At 40.6% G+C, this 27,605-nt stretch overlaps 2 protein-coding genes across 5 annotated transcripts; both read right to left on the reverse strand.

The window, feature by feature from the left end:
* Window positions 1-664: 664 nt before the first annotated feature.
* LOC139917167 (uncharacterized) lies at window positions 665-14,551 on the reverse strand. 4 transcript variants are annotated; one of them, XM_078286035.1, is made up of 8 exons: window positions 14,414-14,551; window positions 13,058-13,200; window positions 11,514-11,643; window positions 9,458-9,633; window positions 8,702-8,850; window positions 6,753-6,912; window positions 6,116-6,234; window positions 665-1,918 (listed from the first exon to the last, which is right to left on the reverse strand). In XM_078286035.1, exons 2-8 carry the CDS (start codon window positions 13,104-13,106, stop codon window positions 1,052-1,054), a joined length of 1,650 nt encoding a protein of 549 aa, XP_078142161.1. In that variant the 5' UTR covers window positions 13,107-13,200; window positions 14,414-14,551; the 3' UTR covers window positions 665-1,051. The 4 variants fall into 4 exon arrangements, with proteins under 4 accessions (XP_078142161.1, XP_078142162.1, XP_078142160.1 ...); XM_078286036.1 differs by having other exon boundaries at window positions 13,058-13,191; window positions 14,404-14,551; XM_078286034.1 differs by having other exon boundaries at window positions 14,404-14,551.
* Window positions 14,552-15,730: 1,179 nt separating this feature from the next.
* Window positions 15,731-27,316, reverse strand: crfb1 (cytokine receptor family member b1). The gene is made up of 8 exons (XM_071906238.2): window positions 27,220-27,316; window positions 26,480-26,591; window positions 26,157-26,277; window positions 21,329-21,486; window positions 20,520-20,686; window positions 19,752-19,908; window positions 19,487-19,617; window positions 15,731-17,784 (listed from the first exon to the last, which is right to left on the reverse strand). The coding sequence occupies exons 2-8, from the start codon at window positions 26,526-26,528 to the stop codon at window positions 16,924-16,926; spliced, it is 1,644 nt and encodes a 547-aa protein (XP_071762339.2). The 5' UTR covers window positions 26,529-26,591; window positions 27,220-27,316; the 3' UTR covers window positions 15,731-16,923.
* Between the last annotated feature and the right edge of the window lie 289 nt (window positions 27,317-27,605).

The raw sequence follows: 27,605 nt of genomic DNA on the forward strand, positions 1-27,605 counted from the left end.
ACATCACCAAAAGCTGTTTTTTTTTTACAGTGTTGAAGTGTTTTAGGGTGGATTTTTCCTTTATAGGAGATCATATGGAGTTTGCAGCTAAACCAACCTGCCACGCTAATGCCCTGAATCCTTGGGTTTCATCCCTGCATCTACTGTAAGGAGCAGCTGGCTGTGAATCATACAGCGTTCCCGGCCTGTAGCCACTGATGCTACTGAGCTACACAGGACCATAAACAAGCATGCATTCTGGTGTGGAGTGGTGTTTTTTTTAAATTATTTGGCAGCCTGGAAGCAGCACTGCACACTACTGTTAGGTGAAATGTATGAACTAGCACTCTGAAATAGTTACTTAAGTGATGCTAAACCTATCCACTGAGAAAAATGCATTGCTCGTGCCCGTCTAGAAGACTGATCTGAACAAAATGGACAACTACTTTAAAATATCAAGGAGCATCTGAACACCTGAACTGGAAACACAATGGCACACAATGACACTGTAAACAGCTGCAGAGCATGTCTTCAGTTCAGCAGCTGCAGCATTCTCTTGTATTAAACAAAAAATTGCAAACGTTCAGGACCAGCTCACATGTATCAGTAATAATTTGTATGGAATAGTTTGTTATTTTGCATTGAATTGTGAGTTTATGTGCATTTTAAGGTGATTTTAGTTCGTTTTTCCTCTGTTTTGTTCTGAGATGTTTCATTAAAGGACATTAAACTCATTACATTATGGGTCAAATACCTGGACTGACCTCATTTCAGTCAATTAAAAAGTCAATTCAGACTGCGATTTAACATGTGAGATGCTCATTCTCACTTTCTCATGGGCTCAGGATGAGTAAACATATAAATCTTGTAATGGGAATAATCTAATGTCAAAATATCACTTGTCAGTTTCTGGACTGAACAGTTAGTCGACTTCATGAAAATGAATCGACACCAGCGCTGCCGACAGCTTCACAGACTTGCATTGTAACACTGATTTTAACATTTTAACCCCACCAAGAAAACAACAAGACAAAACACTGAGAAACTTCCAGCTGTAAAAATCCCAAGAGGTCTATGAAAAGTTCTGTGGCAGATTTGTACACGGACGAGTCATGTAACCAGAATACTCTTCTTCTTCTTCTTCCTCCTCCTCCTCCTCTTCAACAAAAGTGGAGACAGTTTCCATGGCAACTTCCTCAGTATCCCTCGTCTGTGAGGGGAGGAGGGGAGTGGCGTTGTGCGGGGGCTCCTCCCTGTCCAACAGAGATGCTGGCCCCGCCTCCGGCCTTTTCAGACCCGGTTTCTCCTCCTCTTCTTCCTTCCCACCGAAGGTTAGCGAGAGGAGGTTCACATCCTGGCCACTCCCCTCTCCCCCCTCCTCCTCCTCCTCCTCCTCTTCTTCTTCTTCTTTTGGCTTGACTCCCTCTGCAGTCAAAATATCAAAAGTGTCTGAATGAGGACGGTGCCCCGGAGCATGCTGGTCCGATTTTGGCAGAGAGACAGAATGTGAGGTTGTAGGTGTGGTCAGTGCGAGGTTCGATCCCGCAACGGAATGGATGTCAGTTGAAATCGCGGCGCCAGGCTGCGGTTCTACTATCGAAAAAGGACTGAGGTGAGGACGTGTGCGTTCCTCAGATGGGAGGAACACAGAGTTTGGCAGCGGTCCAGGTTCAGGAGATAAAGGAGAGGGCAATGATGATGAAGAACAGGAAGAGGCGGAGAGGAGGTTAGTGGCTCCCCGCACTTCATAACCTCCTTCCCCTCCTGCGATCCCAGCACTGCTCTCCATTTCTGTTTCTCCTTCGCTGTCATCAGATAACGCTCTGTTGTTCCCCGTTCCACCTGTAGAGGGCGGTGTGCGCTCAAAATGTACGGGGGAATACGAGCATGTGCTGCAGGGTTCAGCGACCAGCACCTCCTCCATGTGATGGATGGATGTCTGAGAGAGAGAGAGAGAGAGAGAGAGAGAGAGAGAGAGAGAGAGAGAGGGGAAAGAGACAGAGAGAAGACAAAGAGAGAGACAGATGGAGAAGAGAAAGAGAGACAGACAGAACAAAAAGGGAGACAGAGAGGAGAAAGAGAGAGACAGAGGAGGGAAGAGAGAGATAAAGAAGAGAAAGAGAGAGACAGATATTAAGGTCATTAGGTGGGTCAGAACAGCAGTCCATTTTAACTAGTAGTGCTCAACAGATGCATACATGAAGTGCTGGACATCGCCCCTGCTATTCCTATGCAACACTGGAAAACACATTTTAAACACAGCGCTGTTTTGCGACGAACAACAACAATGAAAAAAAAAAAAAAAGAAGTACGGTGGGATTGATGTGAACCTTTGAGGCCACACAAAAATTTAATTGTTTTCTTTGAGATGTAGCCATTATAGAAGTCATACTTTTTACTGCAGGCTTGCACTTTGGACCCATTCACCCAAAAATAATTGTCTGGGGGAAGAAAAATCTGATTCTAGTCTCTTTTTAAGCTGTCAGAAGTTACGAGGAATGGTCCAGTGACAAGCTGCTTAAAAGACACTAGAATTTTGTATTAGAATATACAAATTTGGTTTTAGTGTTCAGTATAGTGTTCAAGAAAGAACTGTCTGCAGTTTTTATGCAGGAAAGATGCAAAATAAATGCATGAAGGGAGACTCCTTTTATGGCAACCGCAGTATACAGTACTGATGCAGGATAAATGAAGGATAAATTCATGAAGGCAGACTTCATAAACCTGGTGCTGAAAGTTCACAGGTCAGATCCATAAAAACTCTGCCATTGCAATTTTTCGTTCAATACGACGGGTGAATGTTGAGTGTGAGTGCAGCAACCGATTATATAATAACTGATGGATAATGGGATAACTTGTCAAAATGTAATGAAATGTCCATCTAAATGATTCACACATGTAATAAAACCTGTAATAAATGAATGTATATTAAGAATACGATTGCATTATTACATTAACCAGAGAGTATTACTTCATTATTCATAACTAAAAATGTCAGTCTACATGAGTTGAAAATGTAATACAATATGTTAATGTAATAAATTGCTGGATAAAGTAATGACATCACATTATTAACGGGTGATAAGGGGTGAAACATATTTTTAACTGATGATGTGATATTGATAACTTATAAAAAAGAAGAAGAATGTAACCTAGTATGGCTTTTTATAATTATGTGATAAGATTTTTCCGTCATGTTGTGTTGTGTTGTTTGTAAATCCATGTTGATTGTGATGAAGCCAAAGACAATTTTCCAGGACAATAAAGTTTCTAACTAACTAACTAAATGATAAATCAAGTTTTACATTTTTAGTCAATGTTATTATTACTTTACATCACCAATTAGAAATATGTTCACCCCTTACCATCCATTAATAATGTGATGTCATTACTTTATCCAGTGATATATTATACAAGCATATTTTATTACATTTTCAACCCATGTAATCGGACATATTCACTACATTTTACACTATCCATCAGTTATTACAGTATCAGTTGCTACAAGGAGCTCAACTCAACATGAACAACAACTGCCATAATGTTGTTTTGTGATACTCTGCTGATCCCCTGTAGGAAAACTCTCTCTTTGCTTTTCCCCCTCCACTGGTAGGTCAGAAGTCTAAGGTCAGGGGTCAGAGGTCAGAGGTCAGGAACAGCCCCCCCGGAGCTGGTGGGGATTCAGCGTCTTGCTCAAAGACACTTCAGCAGATCAGATGCCTGCTGTCATGGCGGTTTGATCCCAGTCCTTCTGGTTGAAGGACAGTCTTAGGGTTTTAATGAAGATGAAGATGAAGTCGTATTTCGTTAAACAAACTGACAAATACGCCTTGTGTTTCCCAGCAGTGGAAATTATTATGAAACTGGGAATCCACAGACTGGTTGATGCACTATTGCTTTTCTGTCATCAACAATGTCTGGGAAAGAAACCGTCAACGATCAGGAACTAACCATACATCTCCCCGAAATCTCAGGTTTAATTTGTTCACCGTGTATCAGTCCTGTGTGAAGGGAAAACCCCTCTCCGTCTAGCTGTCACTGTGCTTGACTAATTGCCATTAACAGTGGAACATGAAACCCCATCTTAATTTATAAGAAAAGCGTGTTCAAATCCCCCTTGCATGAGACGAACACCGCAAATAATAAAAGTGTGACTGTAAGTGGCGCCCACACACATAACGGCTCTTATATCACATACTGCTGTGATACAATATGGCAAAAGACTGATATGAATTGAGGGTTTCAAAAGCTACTGGTGACTGCCAACTGAACAATGGTCTCACTTTAGGAAATGCCAAATCCTTTATTTTTAGATTAAGAGCCACAGCCGTTGATAATTTAAAGTTATGTTGAACTTTGGTAGTAGCTTGGGTTGTGTAACTTCCTGGACATGATGAAAAAAAAACCAAAATCGACTATTCTTTGTTATCGGTTTAGAGAAGCATATAATTTATGATTGTATTGTTAGTTTTAAGTATACTTAAACTGTTTTTTAATATGGTTTTAATGCTGTTTTTACGCTGCAAAGTGCTTTGAGTTATTGAGAAAGCACCATATAAATAAAATGTATTACTATTATTATTATTGTTATTATCTGTTGCTCCAGTAGAGGAGATTGGAGAAATTTTTTTTTCTCTCCATTCACTGCCATTGTATGGCAAAACAAGTGGAGACAGGACTTGACAAAGCAGATTCTGCCAATATATAAAAAACGAGTCTCTCACTTTTTTTCGCCTATTTACAATTATTAGTAAATGTATTATTTTCTTCGTCCCATCAGCATTATTCTTTCGACCGGATTTCGGTGTTACACTTGTTCAAACTGAAAGGTTTAATAAACCTAAAGAAAGAGATTAAATTCAGCAGAATGACTAGTTTTTTTTTATATATTGTCAGAATCTGCTTTGTTCTCATTCGTTTATCTGCTAGAAGTGATTTTCAGACTGATCCTTCATACAATGGCAGTGAATGGAGAGAGAAACACAATCCTCCAGTCTCCTCTACCGGAGCGACAGATAACAGAATCACTGATTTTGGGGTTTATCATGGCGGAAGATACACAACCCAAGGTGCTACCAAAGTTCAACATCACTTTAAGACTCATCCAAAATTCTCATTTTGCTCTCTTTTTAACTCTCTTTTTTCAAAGCATTATTTACCCAGGGAAAGCTGAGTGAGCACGCTTACTTTCTCACGTCTTTCTCATTCACTTCCCCACACATCTTCCCTGACCTTCCAGTCTGTAACTTCTAGGCTACCCCCGCCTCGTTAATCTAGTCTTATCTAAGAAGGGAGAGACAAACTGCATGATAGTGGGTCTTTTCTTCTGTGAGATTGTTGCAGGTGAAAGTATTAGATTGGTGCCACAGCTGTCTGTCTGCCTTTGTCTTTTCTTTCTTTTTTTCTCTTTTACACCACAGATCAACCACAACCCAGCACGCCCCTGTGTTATATATTGTATATGTGTGTGTGCGTGTGTGTGCTTTGCACAAACATGGCTCCGTCTGCAGTTCTTTCCTGTGTCATATTGTACAAACCTGTTAACTGAGAGCTATATGTTGAGAAAACCGGAAAGAAGGGAACACTATGTCCCAGAAACACTTCACTTCTTACTGAGAACTACCAACTGAATTGTTTTAATGATGACGGATATTTTCATGACAATGTTGGCCTGTTGTGAACACACAGGGATCCAGAGCATTAAAGAAGTACATCCCAAAATTCACCAGCCACTTTCACCATTTTACCCACCAATCAGGAGGCTGGTGTTCATTTCAGGTTCCTACAGAGTGTTAATTTCAAAATTCAAGACTTTTCCAAGCCTTCATTTCTTGATTTGATTTGAATATTTGGGTGTTCAGTACACCACCACTACCACTACCACCACTACCAATACTACCAATACTACTACTAATACTACTGCTACAACTACTACTACTAGTAGTATGACTATAACTACTACTGTACTACAATAACTACGACTACTACTACTACTGCTACTACCACTCCTTCTACTACTACAACTACAACTACTACAATTACTACTACTACTCCTCCTACCACTACTTCTACTATTACTACTACTACTACTACCACCCACTACTCCCTCCAGTACTACTACTGTATTATTGCTTACCAGGACTAGAGGCAGTGGCTCTCTCAGACAGATGAAACCGGTGCGGACCAGCAGAGCCAGAACGACCACAACGAGCCCCACCACCAACACAGAGGACAGAACTGTTGAGATCACCGGGTCTAGAAGAAGGGGACACAGTACATATTATTCACACACACATACACACAGTCAGTCAGACACACACACACTTACACACAAATTTAACACGTATCCAGAGTGACGTGAGTGCAACAGTGGAATAATAAGCTTAAATTCCTAAATAATCAACATTACAGGCAACCAATAATAAGGAATGCAAGCGTCAGAGCCATAGTGGCCTGACAATTTTTATTTAACCTTTATTATTTAATCAGGCAAGTCAATTAAGAACAAATTTGTATTTACAACTGTGGCCTGGCAAAAAGGGCAAAAGACCGCTTGATGGAGAATTGGGGAAAAAAGCGAGAAACCCCCCAAAACAAAAACAAAAAGGTGAAAAATCAAGGAAAAAAAACAGGACAAAACATGGGAAATATCAGGGAGAATAACATGGTAGAAGAACAGTGTCTTGTCACCCTATAAGGAGGTTATATGATAAAAGTGCTGGGAAAAGAGCATGGGCGCGCACACACACACACACACACACACACACACGTACCTGCAGTATGGGCTCCAGCGGTGAAGACACACTGTGGCTGGCTGTAGTTGAACTTATGGTTCACCAGGCTGTCAGAGAACCGGACTGAGACGCAGTACCGTCTGCCAGGAGCCAGATCCTTCAAAACCTCTCCTTTAAGAGACCTGGTGTCCTTAAACACCTGCACACACACACACACACACACACACACACACACCAACAGAGACAGAGACAGGTTGGTCAGAGACAAAGGGAAAACAATATGGCACTGAACAGAGCGTTAGATTAGCTGTAACGGTTACTATGTCAATTTCTCGATTTTACATTAATCATGATTGAGTCGTTTTGTTTTGAACATGGCTGCAGCAAGGCCAAACCATAAATGTGCGCTAGCGGTGCACAACTCCCAAATTTCTGGAGAACTGTGGGAGTCGCTGGATTCTACTCCTCCTCGACTAGATTAAACCACAGGAAGCTACATTCAGCCTCAAACTTCTTCACGCAAATTAATAAGTCTGAATAAGAAACCATGTTAAATCAGCTACACTTGAAGTGGTATGCCACTGGACCAATTAGCTCTTTCATATACACAGACCAAAAAAAAATAAAAAATCATTGGTCAAAAAGGCGGAATCAACAGATACCAAGAGTCGACTCTGCTCAGTTTCAAGTCCAGTCCCGACTCTTAAGCTTGTTGGAGTTGAGAAATCGACTCACTAATGTGTGCATGAAAACCCTGAACCAGAGCATCAGTGGTTTGGGAATACTGTAAACTGATACCCAATAATATAGCGCTTTGTTCACTGTGCAAAGTTGAAATGGCATTGACTACCATGCAGAAAATCCCAGAGCCAAGTTATTTCATGCATATGACGGTGCAGCAGGATGGCAAGTGTTACTGATGCTAGATTAGGTGGCTAGCTTTGTGGAAGCAGAAGTAGGGCTGGGCGATATGATTGAAATCAATATCTAATCAATATCAATAATTCTAACGACTTTTTTCCGATATCGTTATATATCATGATGTGGCCTATGTATGCAAAATCACGTTAAATAATCAAATTAAACTTCATCCCATTGAACCGAATGGTAATGTTCGGTGTGATGTCAAACAAAACTGAAATTTTCAAATATTCCTTAAAGAATTTTGTCAGAGTTAAATAAATAATAGAATTTGCTTGTTAACATCAATTTATAAAGCAGAATTGTGTCACGATATCCTAAAATCACCATATCATCGCAATATGATTCCACTGAAAGACAATAAAGGATTATATTGAATTATCGCCCATTATCTATCTATATATTATCCAGTTTGGAGACTAGGCTATACCATTTAAAGATACTGTAACTCAAGATGCCCTTTGATATAGTTGATATATTTACGAGCACAAGAGTCATTCTTTCCTTTCTGAGGTTGAAGTGTTAGCACGGGGGAGTTCAGATGTGCAGCTGCTCCTATCTCTTAGATAAAGGGAGGTTAGGTGTCCTTGAAAATAATTAGTTTTTACGACCAGAAATGAAGGAGTTCACCTTTTTCTTTGTGTACATTTAACAAGTGCTACTGTATGGCATAACGAAGAAGTAACCTGTAACCAGTGGCAGTAATAGAAATGACCTGTATTATCATAAACATGAATATTCAACACTATAAAATTCTGTGTATTATGAGTTTGAGTTTCTTAGCTCCCAATCTGCAGCTCGATGAATCTGTCAAACTGCCAACTCTCTGGTTCCTTCAACAGTTTGTCTGCAGGATTATTCTTAATACTTAATACTTAATCTATTAACTGGAATATAACACAAAAGTAGCGAATAATTTGGCCTCTTGACTAATATGTTAAAATGTTGTTTGGCTATAATGACTTATTCCACATGAAAAGTGGGGAAAAACTCATGTTCAGTGGCAATTTTTTTTGGTGAAGTTTCTTTTTCATTTAGATTGATTAAATAATAAAATAATGAACTACCTGGGCTGCGCCTGCGCTTCCGCTGTTGACGTGGAGGGTGTACTGGAGGGAGTCGTAGATCTCCCTAAGGCGCTCCACAGGAGGGTGAAGGCCGACACACAGAGATCTGCCACAGGGAGTCACAGTCAGCCGGGGAAAGTCCAGGTGAGCTGGAAGATACAGGAACAACAGAGCTGCTGGTTCAACGAGGTTTACACCAAGTCCAGTCGAGTTTATTCAACAAACGGGAAGTGATTTACAGGGAACGAAGGACACAAACTGAGATAAAAACAAGGCAGCAGTAAACATGTCGAATAATGCAGCCCCCCTCTGGACCAAACACATACTTTCCTACTTGAATATTCTAAGTTAAAGTAGTGATTCTCAACCTTTTTCATATCAAGGACCCCTAATTTAGTCTACATTAGGGCCCCGGACCCCCATTTGATGAGATTTTGTCTCTCGGACCCAAAATATTTTTATTGTCAGATATGATTTTGTCCAGAATCCCATGACTGTCTGTATTGTAGGTAGAGAGATAACAGAGAAACTATAATCAAAACAGTCTTTCTTCTACATTCCCTAATGGTGTTAACTTCTTGTAAATTAAATAATAGTGAAGATTAACAATTCATCGATTTGCTGGGGACCCCCTCAAGGACCCCCTGGTGGTCCCCGGACCCCACGTTGAGAACCACTGAGTTAAAGGATAATGACATCTGGATTTCTCTGTCTGTTTATTCAACACCTTTTTGGGTTCAATGCCGTGACGCTTACTCTGTCGGATGGGCACAAACTCCTTTTGTTGGGCCGGCTGTGAGACTCGGGCCCCCAGCAGCGCTACGACCTGGGTGATGTAGCCCTCTCTGGGGTCGGGGAAGGCCTCCGTTACGTTGCACGCCAGTGGGAGTTCAACATGCTGACAGCCAGCCACCGGCTCCCAGGAGCGGCCACTGCAACACAGGAGAAGAAACAGCTGGATTTAGAGAGTCTGAGTCTTGTTTTTTACCATAATGTACACCCATTTAACAATAAATACCATATAAAAACTAAGGATGAGACGATATATTGAAATCCAATATATCGCAATACAAAAAATTTAGCTACGTTTCATTCAGCAGTAGTAATCACAAATGAGACGGCTTGCCCATAACAGTTTCACAAGCTCTCCATCAAAATTCAATTATTCGTAATCTGTAGTAACATTTTAAAATTGTTGTTTACATTCTAGCGAGCCAATGCCATCGCTAGAAAGTTTGTGGCTCAGCAATAAACCTAATTCTGCACAGTCAGACTTTGTTGTCACTGAAGTTTTATTTATTACATCGTACCGTGGTTGTATCGAATCGTGAATCCCATATAGGGCTGAACAATTAATCGAAATTTTATCGAAATCGCAATATGGCCTACTGCAATTTTCAAATCGCAGGAGGCGCAATATTTGTTAAATACCATTTTAAATTAAATATTGTTGTGCTGCAGAGATGTCCTGCCTACACATCATCATCTACAGACTTAAGAAAACATCTTTGTTTGGTACAGATCCCCGCAAAAATCAAACCATAATCATTTTAATACGTTTTTCAATGAAAATGAAAATAATGATGTAAAAATGATCATTCCCTCTAATATCGCAAATCATATCGCAGTTGCAATATCAGTCAAAATAATCGCAATTAGATATTTTTTCAAAATCGTTCAGCCCTAACCCCATATCACATATCAAATCGTATCATGAGGCAAACACATCGTCCCATCCCTAATAAAAACACAGAAAATGTTTGTATTAACTAGGGTTTTATATTTTTATATCAAAATCCCATTACTTTTACTCTCTGGAAAATGGAATATCCTTAATGGTTACTTCATGGCGTACATAAAAATTCTAACCAATAGTACCATTACAGCATTTTCGGGTGTTCATTTATCCTAAAGCACCATGGTTGGCTAGAATTTATTCATTTTGATGAATCCAAACTTTTTGACAGCTCCAGATTATACGCAAAACATTTTTGAACCTTAAAGCATTTTTCAACAGTCCCTCTCTGTGTTACGCCCCGCCCCAACATGCCTTAAACATCGATGCTATAGTATCTACAGTTTAGCGGGATTTTCCCTTTAAGTGTCTTGCTAAAGGGCATCTGTTCGGTAGTTATTGAAAGAAGGTTAGAGAGAGTTTTTTTTTATTCATTTCCCCCCACCAAGATTTCCCCTGCTAGTTTTCAAATTGGCAACTTTTCTGTCACAAGTCCATTTCTCTAACCTCTGGCTATCACATGACACGTGAAGTGGAACAGGAGAGGGTAAATAAAAAGATTTGTGGTTAGGATACCTTATGACTAAACGCTCACTTAAACAAACCACATACACACAAGACACACCCACACACTCAAGTGCTGGTTTTCACCTGCTCAGAGTACCAGATGGATGGAAAGATAGTTGACATATAAAGATCAACTTAGTGTATTTTACTGTGATTGACAGCTCCTAGCAGGTTCAAATAAAATCAAGAATTATTTGCAAATACTCCTTGACCCTGGTTTGATGTGTGTGTGTATGTGATGTGTGTGTTTTTGTACAAACTCTGACAAACAAACTTCTAATCCTATTCCTGTTCTGACAGATCTGTTGTCTCTTTGTGACTAACCCAGTGAGCAGATCTTTTACTCTCCCTCTAACGACAAAACCAAAATGGCCTGCAGCAGAAAGGCAGCGACTGACTCACGCTATCAGGATTTCCAGGGAGAGGTATAAAAACAGGTACAAAAACAAACACACATGAACGGATAGATGAACAGACAAATGCTCTGTAAATGAAATGACTCGCTCGCACCTTACTGAGTGAACTGAGACTTGGTAGTGGACTCCGCTGGGCGTCCCTGGTCCAGACTCCCAACTCAACACATGAATGAAATTGGTGGAGTTCATTTTTACATTGTCAGGCTTAGGGAGTTCACTCATAGCTGAAAAACAAACAAAAAAAAACAAATAAAAGACCCTAGATAGCAATACAACGTATGACTACAGCAGGCTTCTACACAGTATAGACCTGGGTCACGTTGTTTTTTCGCCTCTGAAGGTGCCAGATGGGTGGGGTTTGCCACGTAAGGCAGTGCCAGAATGTTCTGACAATCATATGACGTTTAAAAGTCAATCTAGTATACTTTTCTGTGAGTGACAACTTATGTGACACTATTGGTACCATGCTGATGCAGTAAACCCCACCCATCTGGTGCTTCGAGCTGATAAAAAAACATGCCAAGAAATATTTGCCTAAGCTATTTGACCCAGGTCTGATACACATTTGATACATGCAAACATACACGACACATGCAAAAACTTTAAGAGGAAAATAGATAGATATTAGCAATGGGTGACGTGATAAAAGCCACAAGGTGGATGATGAGCGGGTAAACAAATAGTTGCTGTCGTTGACTTTGGCCCAGTAATGTAATGGTAAAACAAACAGTAGGCTTAGTCTGGTCAATGATCAAAACGGCCCTCAACCACCAATATAAACAAAGCAAAAATCAACTACATTTACCAACACAAACATTAACTATTCCTAATAGTAGGGCTGCACCATATGCAATTGGGATGTACTGTAAATTGCAATACAGTATAAAAGCATAGATTTTTCAATATTTTAGATTTTTCAGCAAACAAGAAATATTTCAATAAAAAACTGAGATGCTGTTGCTAAAGATTTGCTTTGAATCTTTGTTTGAATACAATGAATGTTTCTTTTATTCATTTATAGGCCTCATTGAGCTCAGCAGCACCAGAATATCATGTTTAGGAGTGACTTTTCAGCAGCCGCCAGTCTGATAAACTAATTGCAGCCTTGTGCAATTTGGAAATTGAAGTAGTTCATATTGTACACTTTAGTACTTTGTCCTATTTTTATGTAACTTAACCAATCTAATACTCCTTACTATTATGTAAACTGAATTAATCTAATCTAGATTCTATCTTAAAACATTTAAAATGATGGTAAACTTTACTTCACAAATAAGAGGGTGAGTTTAGATGGGTTTACCCTCGCCTGCATCCCTGCTCCTCCCCCTAAAATCAACTGACAGCAAGTTAGATGCATTTAATGAAAATAGAGACCATCCCCTTCCCATCACCTCCTGGTCATACTGATAAACATTAATCATGCAATAGCCATAACCCTCTCTGCCTCTCTTCAAATGTCATGATACTTGGCAGCCACCGCAACACACACACACACACACTGCAATTGATAAAGGAGTCAACTTCAGCTCTTTACACAGGAAGTCACACAAAACCACAGGGCTAGGTAAAAACGGTCAGGCTAGGTATGGTTTCAGGTTTATGCAAGTTATGTTTAATGTCACCTGACTGTATACTGACCTGACAGGACCTGAGGTAGCCATGTGAGCACCCAGATGACAGCAGTCATGACAGCCAAACCATCTCCACTGCACTGCCATCAGTCAGTCAAGTTGGTACCACACTTCACTGGATGCTGCTGCTGCCATTTTCCGCTGTTAACACTGTCAGTGACAATGAATCTGGAGTTAGGGTGACTGTAACTTTGTTTTTTGTGTTGTGGCATAGCTTTTAAAATGAGGTCAAGTTGGTACCACACTTCACTGGATGGTGCTGCTGCCATTTTCCGCTGTTAAGACTGTCATACAATGAATCTGGAGCTAGGTTGACTGCAACTTTGTTTTTGTTTTGTAGCATAGCTTTTAAAATTATGTCAAGTTGGTACCACACTTCACTGGAGACCACTGGTTAAATTTTCTGTTGACAACATCATTGACAGTGGAGCTAGTCTTACTGTAACTTTGCTTGTATTTTAGCTTGGTCTTCAACATTATGTCAAGTTAGTAACTGCTGTTATGTAACGTAACGTTATCTTTGGCTCCATCAGTCACAGTGAGTTAGTATAACGTTAACTGTAATAACTTAGCTTTGCCTGTGTTGTAGCTTAACTTTCATTATTGTTAGGTTGCTTCGATTAAAAAAAACATTCAAACTTACGTTCACTTGCTCAAGATAGATACCGTTATCTACTAAGCTAGAAGCCACATCATTAAGCTTGTTATTAAACGCCCATTCGCTGGAGATCTAACGTTAGCTAAATTAACTGATAGCAAGTTATTTGACCAGTACGTTAGCTAGCAAGCTAACGCTAGCGAGATAACCTAGTGTAAATCAAAGCCGCAGACTGTTCGTAACATGCAACGGTCAGATAATAGCTGTTATACCTGTTCTGGAAGGTTTTCACATTTTTAACCATCAATTTTGGCTAATAGCAGGAAATACCAGAACACACACACTTCAATTCCCCGCTGGATCCACAGTACCGCTACTCCTGCTGCCTTCAAGTGTGCCTCGTAAACTCCTACTTCCAAGTTAACAGTCATACATGCGACTTGTCGCGCAAAGTGCCTTTGATGTAAATGTAAATGTAAATAATAACAGAAAGGATCCTGTAACGATTTTAGTTTTTGGTAGCTGTTGTTTTATTTTGGAGATCAAGCAGGTTAGAGCTACTTTGTGCTGCAAGGGCAGAATGATGGCGGTAAAATGTGCATCAGGCATGTATGGCATGTAGGCATGTATGTATAAGTATGCAAAACATTTGGTGCCAACTAGAAATTAAACAGTAGTAGCATACAACATGAGAAGAGAAACCTACAACAAAGCTAATAATTTACTTAGAATTCCAAACAACAAAGCATACATACATCATTTTACCATCAAAGGTCTTCCCTGCTGTCCGCCTCCTAAAAGTCACGTCCGGGGAACTCGGGCATCACAGAAAATGCCCACTTTCACTTTTGTATTTGGCATTTTGTTGGGGCGTTCATGTGCGCTCTATCCGGAATCTCGATGTTTTCGACAAAACTTGAAAGCAGCATCTCTTTAAGGTAGATGATAGGAAATCACGTGACGCAGCGTAATCTCGTTTTGCAATGTGGGTGTAATCAGTGGCGGCGCGTGGGCGGGGCAGACTGGGCAATTGCAAATTTGGCCACACTTGTCTTAATTTGATTGTAACTAGGGTGACACTGGGTGACACAACATAAATACATTTATCGCGATCTACAAAGAAAGAAAAAACAGAAATAAACCTACTATGCTTTTGGAACATTGTGCTCCTTGTTTTACTGAGACTGAGTTACAGCAACAGGTTGAGTTCTACTCCCAGTCTGTCTCCCGACGAGTAGCTTTGAGTAGCTTTAAGTCTCTTTCAGTAAAGTAATAATACATATTGCACTACGTGAGTTGATTTAAGTGACATGAGACACAACTGGGGAGGGTTTACTAGCCTAAATTGTTTTGAATGTAGCGTAATGCAGCCTATTAACCAATCGAGGGCGATGTGTGTGTGCGTCGGGTAGGCCTACGTTGTGCGTCGGATGAAGGTAAGATGCCTTTGCAGTTTATTTTCATGAGTTTTTGCTGGGCTGTGCTTTTTACATTTACTGTGTTGTTTTTCTTTGTTGGAGGTTGCGTATTTAGCAATTGGCAATGTGTGATGATGGTTAACGGGACATGCACGTTGCGCATTTGGCACTGCGTAATGCTGAGAAGGGGACAGTTTTTGGCATTTGGCATTGCGTAATGGTGAAAGCATATGGCAAGTTGTCAACAAAATACATGTCAGGAATGAAGTAAAGAGCAAATTTTCATAGTAGATGACCCTATTTTTCTAGTTTGCATGGTAACGTTGTGTGTGTGTGTGTGTTTGAGAGAGAGAGAGAGAGAGAGAGAGAGAGCTGATTGATGCTGTGGGTCATTGTGTGGCAATAACAATGGGCATCAAATAACATTGAGTTGTCAACCCTACGTGAAATAGTTGATAAAACGTGGGAACGTGTGGATGGGCGGCATTTATAGTTATAGGTAGTTATATTTATAGGCACGCGCCGGCTGGGTGTACTGTATCTGAAGTTCAGATCATTGGGAAATACCTTCAAATGAGTATACCCTTATCCATTTTAGCTGTCTCTTATTTTATGGAAATATAAAAACACATTGTTAGCTCAAACTGTATTTATTTACCTTTATTTGGCCCTGCACATACACAATTCAATACACTGTGAAGCAAGACAAGGCGACAATTGTTCTGTAGCTATTTAGTCATCAGTGGTTAACAATTAGACATTAAGACTTTCAGTATAAAAACTTCTGACACAGGTTGAAATTGAAATGTCATTCTCTCACAAACACACACATCCACACATGGAAGCAACACACACACACACACACTTATGACACATGGAAGCAACACACACACACTTATGACAACAATTGCTCTGTATTTAACAGTCAGTGGTGAGTATTCAGCATAAGACTGTCACTGTCCAAACTATTGCACAGGTTTAGACTCTAACATCATCCGCCATGTTCACACACAGCACCAAGGAGAAATCCAGCCTCGGAAAATCTTAACACTGTTAGATACCGTCAATCTGTGATGTTTAATGCATTTCAGGAGTTATTTGTTTGTTTGCGATGAAGTGTTTTTGATGAACCCACTCTCCCTCAACCTGCCTCGTCTACTTCTATATCAGTTAGTGATTTCCTACATTTCCCAGAATGCCTTTCGACAAGTCCCAGAGAAAGGGTGTGAACTTGTTGCTTTCAGTTAAAGGTTGGCGATTGTTCACAAAAATATAGCTAGTTACCCAACTAGTTTGTGAATATTAGGCCGTGTTTATGATTGCGGCCGCACGCCTTACTCAAGATGCAGCATGTCTTGTGGCTGCATTGCATTCTGGTCTGTTGAGTCTACATGGGTGGAGAAATTGGTCTCTCTTCCTCTTCTACGATGGATTTCTCCCTGTATGATTGTTGAACGTCTCTCGGTACAAAACGGCGGCTCTAGAAAGAAGCCCTCGCTCTTTGATTCTGAGGGACTGACACCAAAACCTGACGTTTACCGCTGATGTTTCAGATCGCCGAAACATTTTCTGCTGTCAAACTCCATTGTAGCTGCGCTGGAAATATCTCGACATGACGTCATGTTGTCTACGTTTGTCCAGTTATCTGTGAGAATAAGAAAAATACACCACCGAACAACAAGAAATGGACCCAGAAATGCAAGATACATCGCTGACAGCTGTTTTGAACAGTGTTAAAAGTGTTTTGGGGTTAGGGTGGATTTTTCCTTTAATAGGAAGGAATGTATTGATGAATAACTGCCCATGCATCCACATTACACACACACGCACACACACGCACACACACACACACAAATATCAGCGTCCCATATATCCTGAGAATTCTTCATCCTCCTCCTCCTCCTCCTCCTCCTCCTCCACCTTCTCCTGTGTCTTGCCAACACGAGATACGAGGTAGCCGGAGAACGTGTCTGTTGTGTCTGCATGTCTGCTTTCATATCCAGCCTCTCCCCAGTCTGTTTGTTCAGGCTGCATTAATGCCAGCGGCGTCAGGTCGTCCGACTGAATTTTGTTCTGAGATTCTGCGCTGCTTAAATCCCACTTCAAGCTCGCGGAAAGTAACGGCTCCCGATCGGACAGTTTCAAAATGTCTATGAGAGAGTCTCTTGTGCTCTGCTCCTCTTCTTCTTCTTCTTCTTCTTCTTCATCTCTCGCCAGCGACCGCAGGGTGATGGAGAACAGATTGACGTTACCCGAGTCGCCGCTGTCCTCCTCCTCCTCCATCCCTCCCACGTCACGTCCCTCAATTCCAGTTTGGTCCCCATCAGCCGCGGCAGAAACCATTCCTCTTTCACCTCTGACCCCGACCCGATCGTCCCGCCCGTCTTCCTCCTCCTCCTCAGCGGACGAAATGACACTCATATTCCCAGAATCCCCGGACACGGTGGGCGCGCTCGCCCCCGATGTGTCGCGGGAGTCTCTGCAGGAGCTTGTGCCCGAGGAAAGCTCTGCTTCTCTGTCCATGTAGGGGTTTTTCTCTTCTCTTTCCTCCTCATCTTCGTCTTCTTCATCCTCCTCCTCTGAGTTAGGGCCGTCGGTGGCAGGCTGTGGCATTCTGGGATTGTGGATCTTCCTCTGTCCGTCCGGCTCGGAGATGACAGAGACGAGGTCGGGGATCGTCCTCTCTGGTGTGAGGACGCTGCCTTGGACCAGAGCAGACTACAGAGAGAGAGAGAGAGAGAGAGAGAGAGAGAGAGAGAGAGAGAGAGAGAGAGAGAGAGAGAGAGAGAGAGAGAGAGAGAGAGAGAGAGAGAGAGAGAGAGAAGCGAGACAAGAAGGGAGAGGAAGTGGAGGGAGGAGAGAGAGAGAGAGACTTGACTTTTGATATCCTTTAATAAAACCTTGTCACAAGAAAACACCCCAAAACAACTCAACACACACAATGTAAGATGGAGTGAGAGAGAGAGAGAAAGAAAGCGATGCAAATCAGTAACTGGCAGAACTACAAAAGGGACTCAGTGTTTTAATGTAAAGATATTCTTATCTTATCAGCCTAAATCACATACCAACAGCCATAGATTCGCCCTAATCGCCAAAATGAAATTCTGGCGTCGGGTCTGGTCACTTCCCCACCCAGAGGAAGTGACCAATCAAAGCTCACAAACACACAAGCTGTCTCCTAACCAGCAGTGAGCTGTTTACTGACTTCACTGCACAGGATTTCCGGGTATTGAATTCCTTAAAATTTCGGTTACCTCTCCCTGCCATTATGCGAAGCTGCCTAGTGCAGCTTTATTATTCCCAGTTTGCCTTTCACAATAACTGGTTTTATTATAAGGCGGTGTAACCCTGGCAGTGTAACCCTCGGCAGGCCCAAATAGGAATGAATACCACTGGGTCCCACCTTTTGTTTTTGCATTTCCTAAGGACAATTCAAATGCCAAACAAACGCACACAAACTACACATCCATTACTGAAGCAAATTCAAGATTTCAGCCTGCAAACCATGTTGTTTCAGATGCGGTGATGTTGTTTCAGAATCACTTCATTTGCAATTTTGTCCTGTTGGCATCACTGCAAAGCTGTGTCGGCAACTTAGTGTTAAAGGATAAGGCTGGTGTTTTTTAATGCATTTCTTGCCGTCAACAAATCCTATGAAAATAACAAAATCAGCAATGCGTTTGCTCTACTCCCGTTACTTTCCGACTTCCCACGTTCCCTTTTTAGCCTTCAACCCGGAAGTCATTGGCTCCAATTGTAAGCTAAAAACCTTGAAATACAGCTCACAAAGACATAGTTTACATTTTAAAAATCGCTAACTGTTACCATGAAAAGTCAGACTGTTGTAGTTATTACCAAATCAAATTCAAATGGGAACAAATTCTTCATTACGCCGGGGACTATTTTCGGTGCTACGGAACTACTTTCCTGAGATGGAAAACGTGTTTACGGTCGGCTTATTAAGTTGTTTGAGGAAAAAGTTGGCTGGCCCGGTGCAACCCAATGATTAAATATAATAATTTTAATACAATGGAGCTCTATGGCTGCTGAGACTTTATTGGCTTTATTGGACACCGGCTACATGGACGAGACTTGTTGGCAAAATAAATTCATCAGTGATTTTGTTATTTTCATAGGATTTGTTGACGGTAAGAAATGCATTAAAAAACACCAGCCTTATCCTTTAACTGTGTTAGTTATTTAGTGTTAACTTACATAGTAACAACATGATCATTGATTATCATTTTGTTATTATATGTTACCATTCTGTTATTGAGTATTGTGTCATTATTATACTATACATGTTATTACTGTTAGAAAAGTCATTAAGAGAGTTATCTGCACTGAGGGCGATGGGGGAGACGAAGCCACAACCAAACACAGCAAAAATAAAATACAATATAAAAAATGAGTTTCTTACAAGTAGTGCTCTGGGCAGGTGAGCCTTCAGTTTACACATGAAGCCGGTGTAAACCAGGAAAAGCGTTAGGGTTATCACGACAGCTCCACTGATAATCAGAGAAGTAGCCACGGCACCTAAAACAGCAGGGACTACACACACACACACACACACACACACACACACACAGTAACAGTGTAATCAGTCATGCTGTAATATGTGGTACCGTAATGCTCATGCTCATGTCAACACCACCAATTACATCAGATCTGACATTTCATCTCACCTCTGCTCGGTTCCAAAATGCTAGTGAAGGTGCACATCCAGTCTGTCGGCTCAGTGTTCTTATTAGTATTAATCTGAGTGTGAACCTGCACACAATACTCCACACCGGTCTCCAAGTTAGGAAGAGTATAACTCTTCTCGTAGACGTCCACAGAGAGCTGCCAATCAAACAAGGAGAAACTTGGTTAAACCAGACCGGGATTTTAGTTATACAAACATTTCTTGAAGGCAGAAATGTTGTTATTGGCTGAGTTACTGTAGGGCGAAACCTCAGTGGGCGGAGCCAAACAACCACAGTCTTTCTGGCTGAGTAACGTCAGACTGAAGCCCAGTGGAAAAGGAAAGAAGTAAGAGGGGAGGAAGCTAATATTATGAAGCCTAGCGCTCTGCTACTAGCTGATAAAATACAATCCAAGTTATCTAGTTCAGTTAGCCTAGCTGACCTTTAAGTTCAAACTCGCCATACTAGCCTATAGCTGCTGAGCTCCAACATCATGAATGAATAAAGTCATTGCTATTCAAGTTTGTCAGTTAGCTAACTCTGCCCACTGAGGTTTAACTCAACCAATGTGATTATTTCTTCCTCCAGGATATGTATAACTCATGCATGTATTAAACTAAGTATAACTAAACATCTATTCTGCCTCCAAGGAGTTCAGTTTTACATGAATAGTCCATTTTATACAGGTTCAGAGGGGATAACTTTGAATTTAGAAGTAAGTGTGAAGAAAATAAACACATTTTACTTTGAGGGAAATTGATTTCTTACCTGTGATCCTCCAGGTTTCTTCCAGTAGACTTTAAAAGAGGCACCATAGTATTTCAGGATATCACGTTCGTTTATTTTAGCAGCTTTGTCAGCCTCAGGCAGTGAAATGTTCATCTGGATACAGTTGCCACATCCAGCCAGTGATAGTTTTGGAGGACCTATTTTGGCTAGAGAGAGAGAGAGATTTGCACAAGCTTTTTAAATTACGTTAAGTGGGGATTCCTGTTTATCCAACAGTAAAGTGGCAGGAAGGGTGGGAGAGAGAGGCAGTGATGTGACATTAGATCTGAATTTAAATATTTCTTTTACTGTAAAAAATGCAAGTATAATTATAGGTATAATTCAACCCCTGTCACAGATCAAATCTGACAATAAAGCCACATTGATTATTACAGGTTAATTATTATTATCCAATAATTGTCTATTATACACATTATATCTCAACCATTGTCCATTATAAGTATGTTAAATATTACAATATACAGCATCATATATTACATCGCATATATCATCATACATTTTTGTAAACTTAATTTATCTAGAGCAAGTCAAATCAGCATGAATGCTCTTTCCCAGCATGCCTTGCTTCACATTCTTTTATAAACTTTTCATTCATATCCTTTTACTCTTTGTTTTCTCTTCGTTCTCTAACCTACACGTCTGTTCTTTGCTCGCCAATGATTGAATTCCCCGTCAGGGATCAATAAGTTCACCTTCTCTTATCTTATCTACCTGCTATACAGTACATCATTAATACGTTATTCATTAAATCCAAGTTCAACCCAGACGTGAAGCTGAAGTTGACGTACTGTCAGTGAACGGAGTGAAGGTGACGGCGCTGGACTCTGGAGACCGGGACAGGTTGAGCAACGCCTGGACAGACAGGTGATACATAACATCGGTCTTCAGCCTCAGCCTGCGCCAGGTGGTGTTGGAGGGTTTCAGCGGCTCCTTCTTCTTGTTCACCCTGCAAAAAGAGAAACACCAGAGCTCAAGTCTCATTTTAGGACCGTTCGCGTGTGTGTGTGTGTGTGTGTGCCATGCTGTCAGTATGGCAGGCAAATATTTGTTGTTCAGCAGCCTAGCAGGCAACATAAAGTGTCATTTTACAGCTGATAGCGAGCCCATGATGGTTTAATGACCCTCTTCAAACCGCCCAATTACAGATAATATTTATCCAATGTGGGCTACATAGAGATATAACAATAGTGTTATATCTCTATGGTCGGCTATCAGTGAGAGTGTGTTTCTCTATGCAAATATGTATCCACTGGTAGAATTAGCATATAACCAAAACCACTCAATCTACTGTATACAGGCTGTCGTCTGTATTTAGAGGCTACTGGAGCTTTGTAGTTTACATCACAGATCTACCGACCGGCTGGAGGCTTCATGGAGCTGCAGTGGAGAACTGGCTAATAATGGCTAATAAAACTAAATTGAACAAACTGTTAGCAAAGCAAATGACATCGATGTTAATTTTGTGACTATTAGGCGCTACTAATGCTAGCTTCTGGGGCGGAGTCATGACTCAGCGGTCTCTTCCCTTGGGTCTCATACGGCCCGTACCATGTAACCACAACATCCAGGGTTGGAATCCAGCCCAGGACCTTTATCGCATGTCAACACCTCCCTATCCTTCCTCCTGCTGCTCTCCACTTTCAACAGTCTAATAAAGGCAAAAAATTCCCCCCCAAAAAAGTACCTTCTTCTACTAGATACGTTAGCTGGCATACAAATCAGATGTGTTAACGAGACAGTGATGCAGCTGCAGATACTTTGGTTAGCTAACTAACTAACTGACATTTTCTAAACAAAAGATTGATCCAATTAATCAGTCCCAGTTAATTACAGCTCAGAAATGAACCGTGTCTTTAAATTTTAAATTCTGTTGCGACGGACGAGTTGTACATTTATAAACGCAACTAGCTATTGTCAAAAACTGTGAACCTCCACTATATGACCACGGGTGTGTTACATCACCTGAAAGTCCTCTACACACACACACACACACACACACACACACACACACACACGCACACACACACACACACGATTATAGGGCCAGTTGAATCTTCAGTTCCTTTAAAAGTGAGCCTCAGCAGCCTCTCTGTGGTCACAGCTGCATCACACACACACACACACACACACACACACACACACACACCCAGATGCAACTCTACACACCCAGTGGATGGAAACATAAACCACCATGACACAAAGTATGAGCCATGGTCAAGAGAGAGCTGGGCTTAAGGGGAAAAACAGGCGTTCTGCAGTCAAATGTTCCACAGAAAGCACAGTGACAGACACAGAGAGACACGAGTTATCAGACAGATCACACACTGACTGGCTGAGCGCTACTGAAACCATCAAATACTAAGAGTGAAACTGTTGACCCACCTTTAAAGGCCGATATAAATCTTTCTGACATAAACGCATTGCATACATCATAGTAAGTAGTATCAGACTGACGCTTTTCTGAAAGTATAATTCATTTTTGTTCATATTGGTGGTTGTTTTCCTTATCATGAGACTGGAGGAAAATAGTTTACCCACCTTAGTTATTTACCACGACATCACAGGAGGAAATAACCGAACAACACTGCACAATGAATATTTGGCATATTTGTGCGTATTACACAAAAGCAACCTGGAGTCCAAACCCTATGGAATGTGAGTCAATATATTTATAATACACTGTAAAAACATGTTTGTAATCTTTGTCCTGACTGCCTTTTTCTTGTGATATAACCATTATTTGAAGCCTCTGGGCTCCTTGCAATTTTTGGATTCTTATTTTATCGAATAAAACTGTTTCAAAAGGTAAAATCGAATACATTCTTCGATGTCAAAGTTCACCACCCCGTGTGCATTTACTGCTGTGACGGCCACTGCACCAGGACACCGAGCCATGAAAGCCTAATTAACCTCTACAGCCCGACTATCTCACGGGCAAGTCGCTCAGACGTGTGTCGTGACAGCAGCTCTACAGGTCCAACGTCCAAAAGCCTCACCGCTGTAGAATAACAGGGAGCATTATGAAGTTATGACACACAACATCACCCGCTGTGCAGAGTGGAGACCAAATAAAGGTTCGTTTTACACTTGATTGAACCCGGTAGTCTCGTTTTATTCTGCAGCACCAAGACAATAAAACCTGAAACTCTGAATAGGCAAGTGCAGCTAGCAAGTGCAGTGGATACTGAATGACATTTACAATGCAAAGGTTTTTATTAATTTAAAGTGTAGCATTAAAGGACTACACTGACTTTATTGGTAGTTTGGTCCATTGGTCACCTCACCCCAACATCTGACAATATCTGACAATATCTGACAATATCTTGGCACCATTCTCATCTCTAGAAAGTTCTGTCCACTAACGCTTTATCATACAGCGTGTTGTTCGTAGGCGATTTGCATAACCTTAAAAGTGAGGAAGTGAGAAGTTGTAGCAGCTGGATGGTTAGTTTATTTTAATAACACGCATCTAAACCTGCCAGGCTTGTTTATGGGATTATTCGACAAAAAGCAGCTCTGTGTTCCCGTGAGACTTTGAGCGTAACTTGTTGACTCGTAATGGACTTGCATGAATGAATCTGCCATAAAAGGCCATAAAATAAAAAAACAATACCAACTTTTGATTACTAAAAAGGTTTATCTTTCTACTTTGGATAATGCTAATCACCTATGATTACTTAACGTACTGTATTGTAAAGCGTTAGCAGAGTGAGGACAGAGAGAGATCTACTGGAGACACAAGAGATGATTTCCGTGTCAATCCTCTCATCAGATATTGTGTAAAGGCCTATTTATACTTCTGCAGAAACAGTATGTGCAGACGAGCCACAGAGGTGTGACCAAGTCAGCTTTGCTCGGCCTCAAGTCTTGAGGCACAAGTCTCAAGTCGAGTCCCAAGTCTAAATGTAGTCAAGTCAAGTCCATATCATTAATGCCAAGTCTCAAGTCTAAATGTAGAACAGCAAGTCAAGTCAGAACAAATCAAGAGTCCAGTATCAATTTAATATCTTAAAGAAAACTAAATATCTAGGACTTTTCAATGTAATATGGTTTTAATAGGATAAAAACTTGGTAAGAGCATCATGAGTTTGATTTCTATAATCAGTTTCAACTTCAAATATAGCCGCAAGCGGCGATTGCAGGGTCCAAGAACAATTTGATAAGACAGACAGACAAAACATTACAGAAGGTAGAAAGACACAAAAACTGACATGTTGTGAAGATCGAACATGCAGTCTAACACCGGCTTTTGTGTTGTGACTTCTGTCAAGTTCATCTTTTCATTGCAACCACATTGCTGGAGTTGTTCACAACGGCCAAACTGTCTATTATTTGTCCTTGATGACTAATGACTTTGGAAAGGACAAGTCTGGATTTGATCCTACAACCTTCCACAAGATAAAAAAATATCACCTTGTGCGCACAAGTTAATTAACTTGTGTGCAGATAATAACTTGTTCCCACAAGATAATAACTTGTTCCCACAAGATAAAAAAAATATCACCTTTCGCGACTTTAGGGGCTCCGTAGGTTCCAGCACTAGAATAAATTCAATCATTCCATACAAATTCACAAAACAGAATTTAAATTCAGTCGTCTGCTGGAACAAATCTCATCACTTTCAATCTGAGTCATTTACACAAACACAAGATCTCAAGTCAAGACTTTAGAAACCTTTTCAAGTCATCAAAGGTCAAGTCAGAGTCAAGGCTCCAACCCTTCAAACATCCGGACATGGAGAGCAGTTATGAAGTTGAGGTAAACTATCTAAACTTGCTAAGTGAGTACATGTTTGTACAGTTTATGCTGCTAGATGTTTGCTTTGTGCTTCTCCGCTGCTCGAACTTCTGAGGCGTTTCCTTCAAATTATCAGCTTTTTTAATTATAGGCCTACATGCGATTCCTTGACATTTTTCATTCACTCAATCATTTATTTATATAGCACTTATTTAAACATGGTTACAAAGTGCTTTACAAAAATAAATAATACAATAAAAAGACAAATAATTCAACCCATAAAATCAATAAAAGCAAGCCTAAAAAGGTGTTTTTTTAAGTGGGATTTAAAAGAGGATAAAGTGCTTGCCTGCCGGATCTTTTTGGATGGGATTTTTTTTTTTGTGATCAAATTTTTATTTGGAAACAACATGGATGGGATTTTTGAGTAATTAATTGTGCTAAAGGACCACTATGGTTTATTCTGTCGTTAATTCTTTTGTCCAACAACAAGACGCACGTGTGTGTTTTTTTTACTGCTGACTGACACAAAACATTATTATTATTTTGCCTTGTTGAGAAGGTTAAAGGACATCAGTGCCTCATAACTCAGAAACTCGGGTAGCAGAAATTGAGTTTCCCACTCAATCGTCTGAGAAATTTGTTTTTCCGATATATCCGATAGCACATGAATGCACCAATTTGCCATGTTGCAATTCCAAGTTTCCAACTTGGAATTGCAATTTTCTGAATTCCCGACCTCTGACCTGGAAGTGAAGGCAGCATAAGGTCTGTAGGGTTTGACAGGACATTCGCTCCCGTTCAAAGAGAGAAAGGCTTGTCAGTGTGATGTGAAGTAAGAGCAGGGACAGACGGTGAGCCGGTGGACGGGGGACTTACCGGCGGTAGATGAGGTACTGAACTCCTGGAGGCGTTCCAGGACCCGGCTCCCAGCGCAGGACATGGTGGAAGTTTACCGAGTCGACGGACACATTGACTGGAGCAGGAAGGGAACTGAGCGCTGCACCAACAACAAGGAAACACATGATGCAGTGTAACTTCAACTTAACTGTGAAGCACAAGGTGTACACACACACACACACACACACACACACACACACACACACACACACCTCACATAGTTATTGATTTAGGGGTGTGTACAGGACTATGAAATCTCCAGCTGTCCGCAAATACACACTGTAACAAGACTGTTTACTCACCAGAATAAAACCGTATCATCAGATAAAGAGCGAGGAAAAAATATTTCATCCTTCCTTACTCATTTATCACAAAGTAGTGGGTCTCTCCCTTCGCAGACTGCATTGTTATTGTCTGGAAAAGGGAAAATTACTCATATTCAATATGCAAGCCTACACACATACAAGCGCATTTTTTTGGGATGTATTGGAGGGTAAACACACACACAGAATACAGTTTATCCACCTTTTAAGCTGATATAATACAGTTTTTCCATCTTTTAGGCTGATAAAATAGAGTTTTCCCACCTTTTAGGATGATATAATAGAGTTTTTCCATCTTTTAGGATGATATAATAGAGTTTTTCCATCTTTTAAGCTGATATAATACAGTTTTTCCATCTTTTAAGCTGATATAATACAGTTTTTCCACCTTTTAGACTGATATAATAGAGTTTTCCCACCTTTTAGGCTTACTTCTGGCATAAATTGCACAGCATACATAGCAACTAGTATCAAACTGATGTAAATTACAGAGATTAGTGCTTTTCTGGAAAATATAATAGCTTTTTTATTCATAATGGTGTGCGTTTTCCTCATGAAGATCACACACTTCATAGTAACCACTGTATCACCGATAGGAAACAGCAGCCTACAACACTGAAGAATGTAAAGTTGATATATTTCCGCGTATTAAACAATAATGTAACGACTTGACAGGAACACATATCCCGTCACATATCACGTCTTCATGATCCACCTACCCGACTCTTGTCGTCGCCTTGTGTTCAGAAAGCAGAAGAGAAAGTTGTGTGCGGCCGGACGGTAAAGTACAGCAGCTCCTTTCCTGTGTGATCAACACTGCCGACTGACTAATACTCTAATGTCAAGTCAGCCGAAATGAAAAAAAAAAAAAAAAAAAAAAAAGAGGCTATAACTTCCTGTGAAGCTTTCAAAATAAAAGCCTTATAGCCGAACATGCGATTTTTGTTAGTGATAACAAAGTGCCAATGTGAAAATAAAGAAATTAATGAAGAATGAAGAAATCTATAGTAGCTAAATGAAAATGCAGTTGTTTTCCACCCCGAAAATATCATTTTTACATCTCCAGACAATGTGCATGTTATGCACATTTATTGTTGTTTATTTA

Source organism: Centroberyx gerrardi, chromosome 10, assembly GCF_048128805.1.
Source record: "Centroberyx gerrardi isolate f3 chromosome 10, fCenGer3.hap1.cur.20231027, whole genome shotgun sequence".
NCBI classification, from domain to species: Eukaryota; Metazoa; Chordata; class Actinopteri; order Beryciformes; family Berycidae; genus Centroberyx; species Centroberyx gerrardi.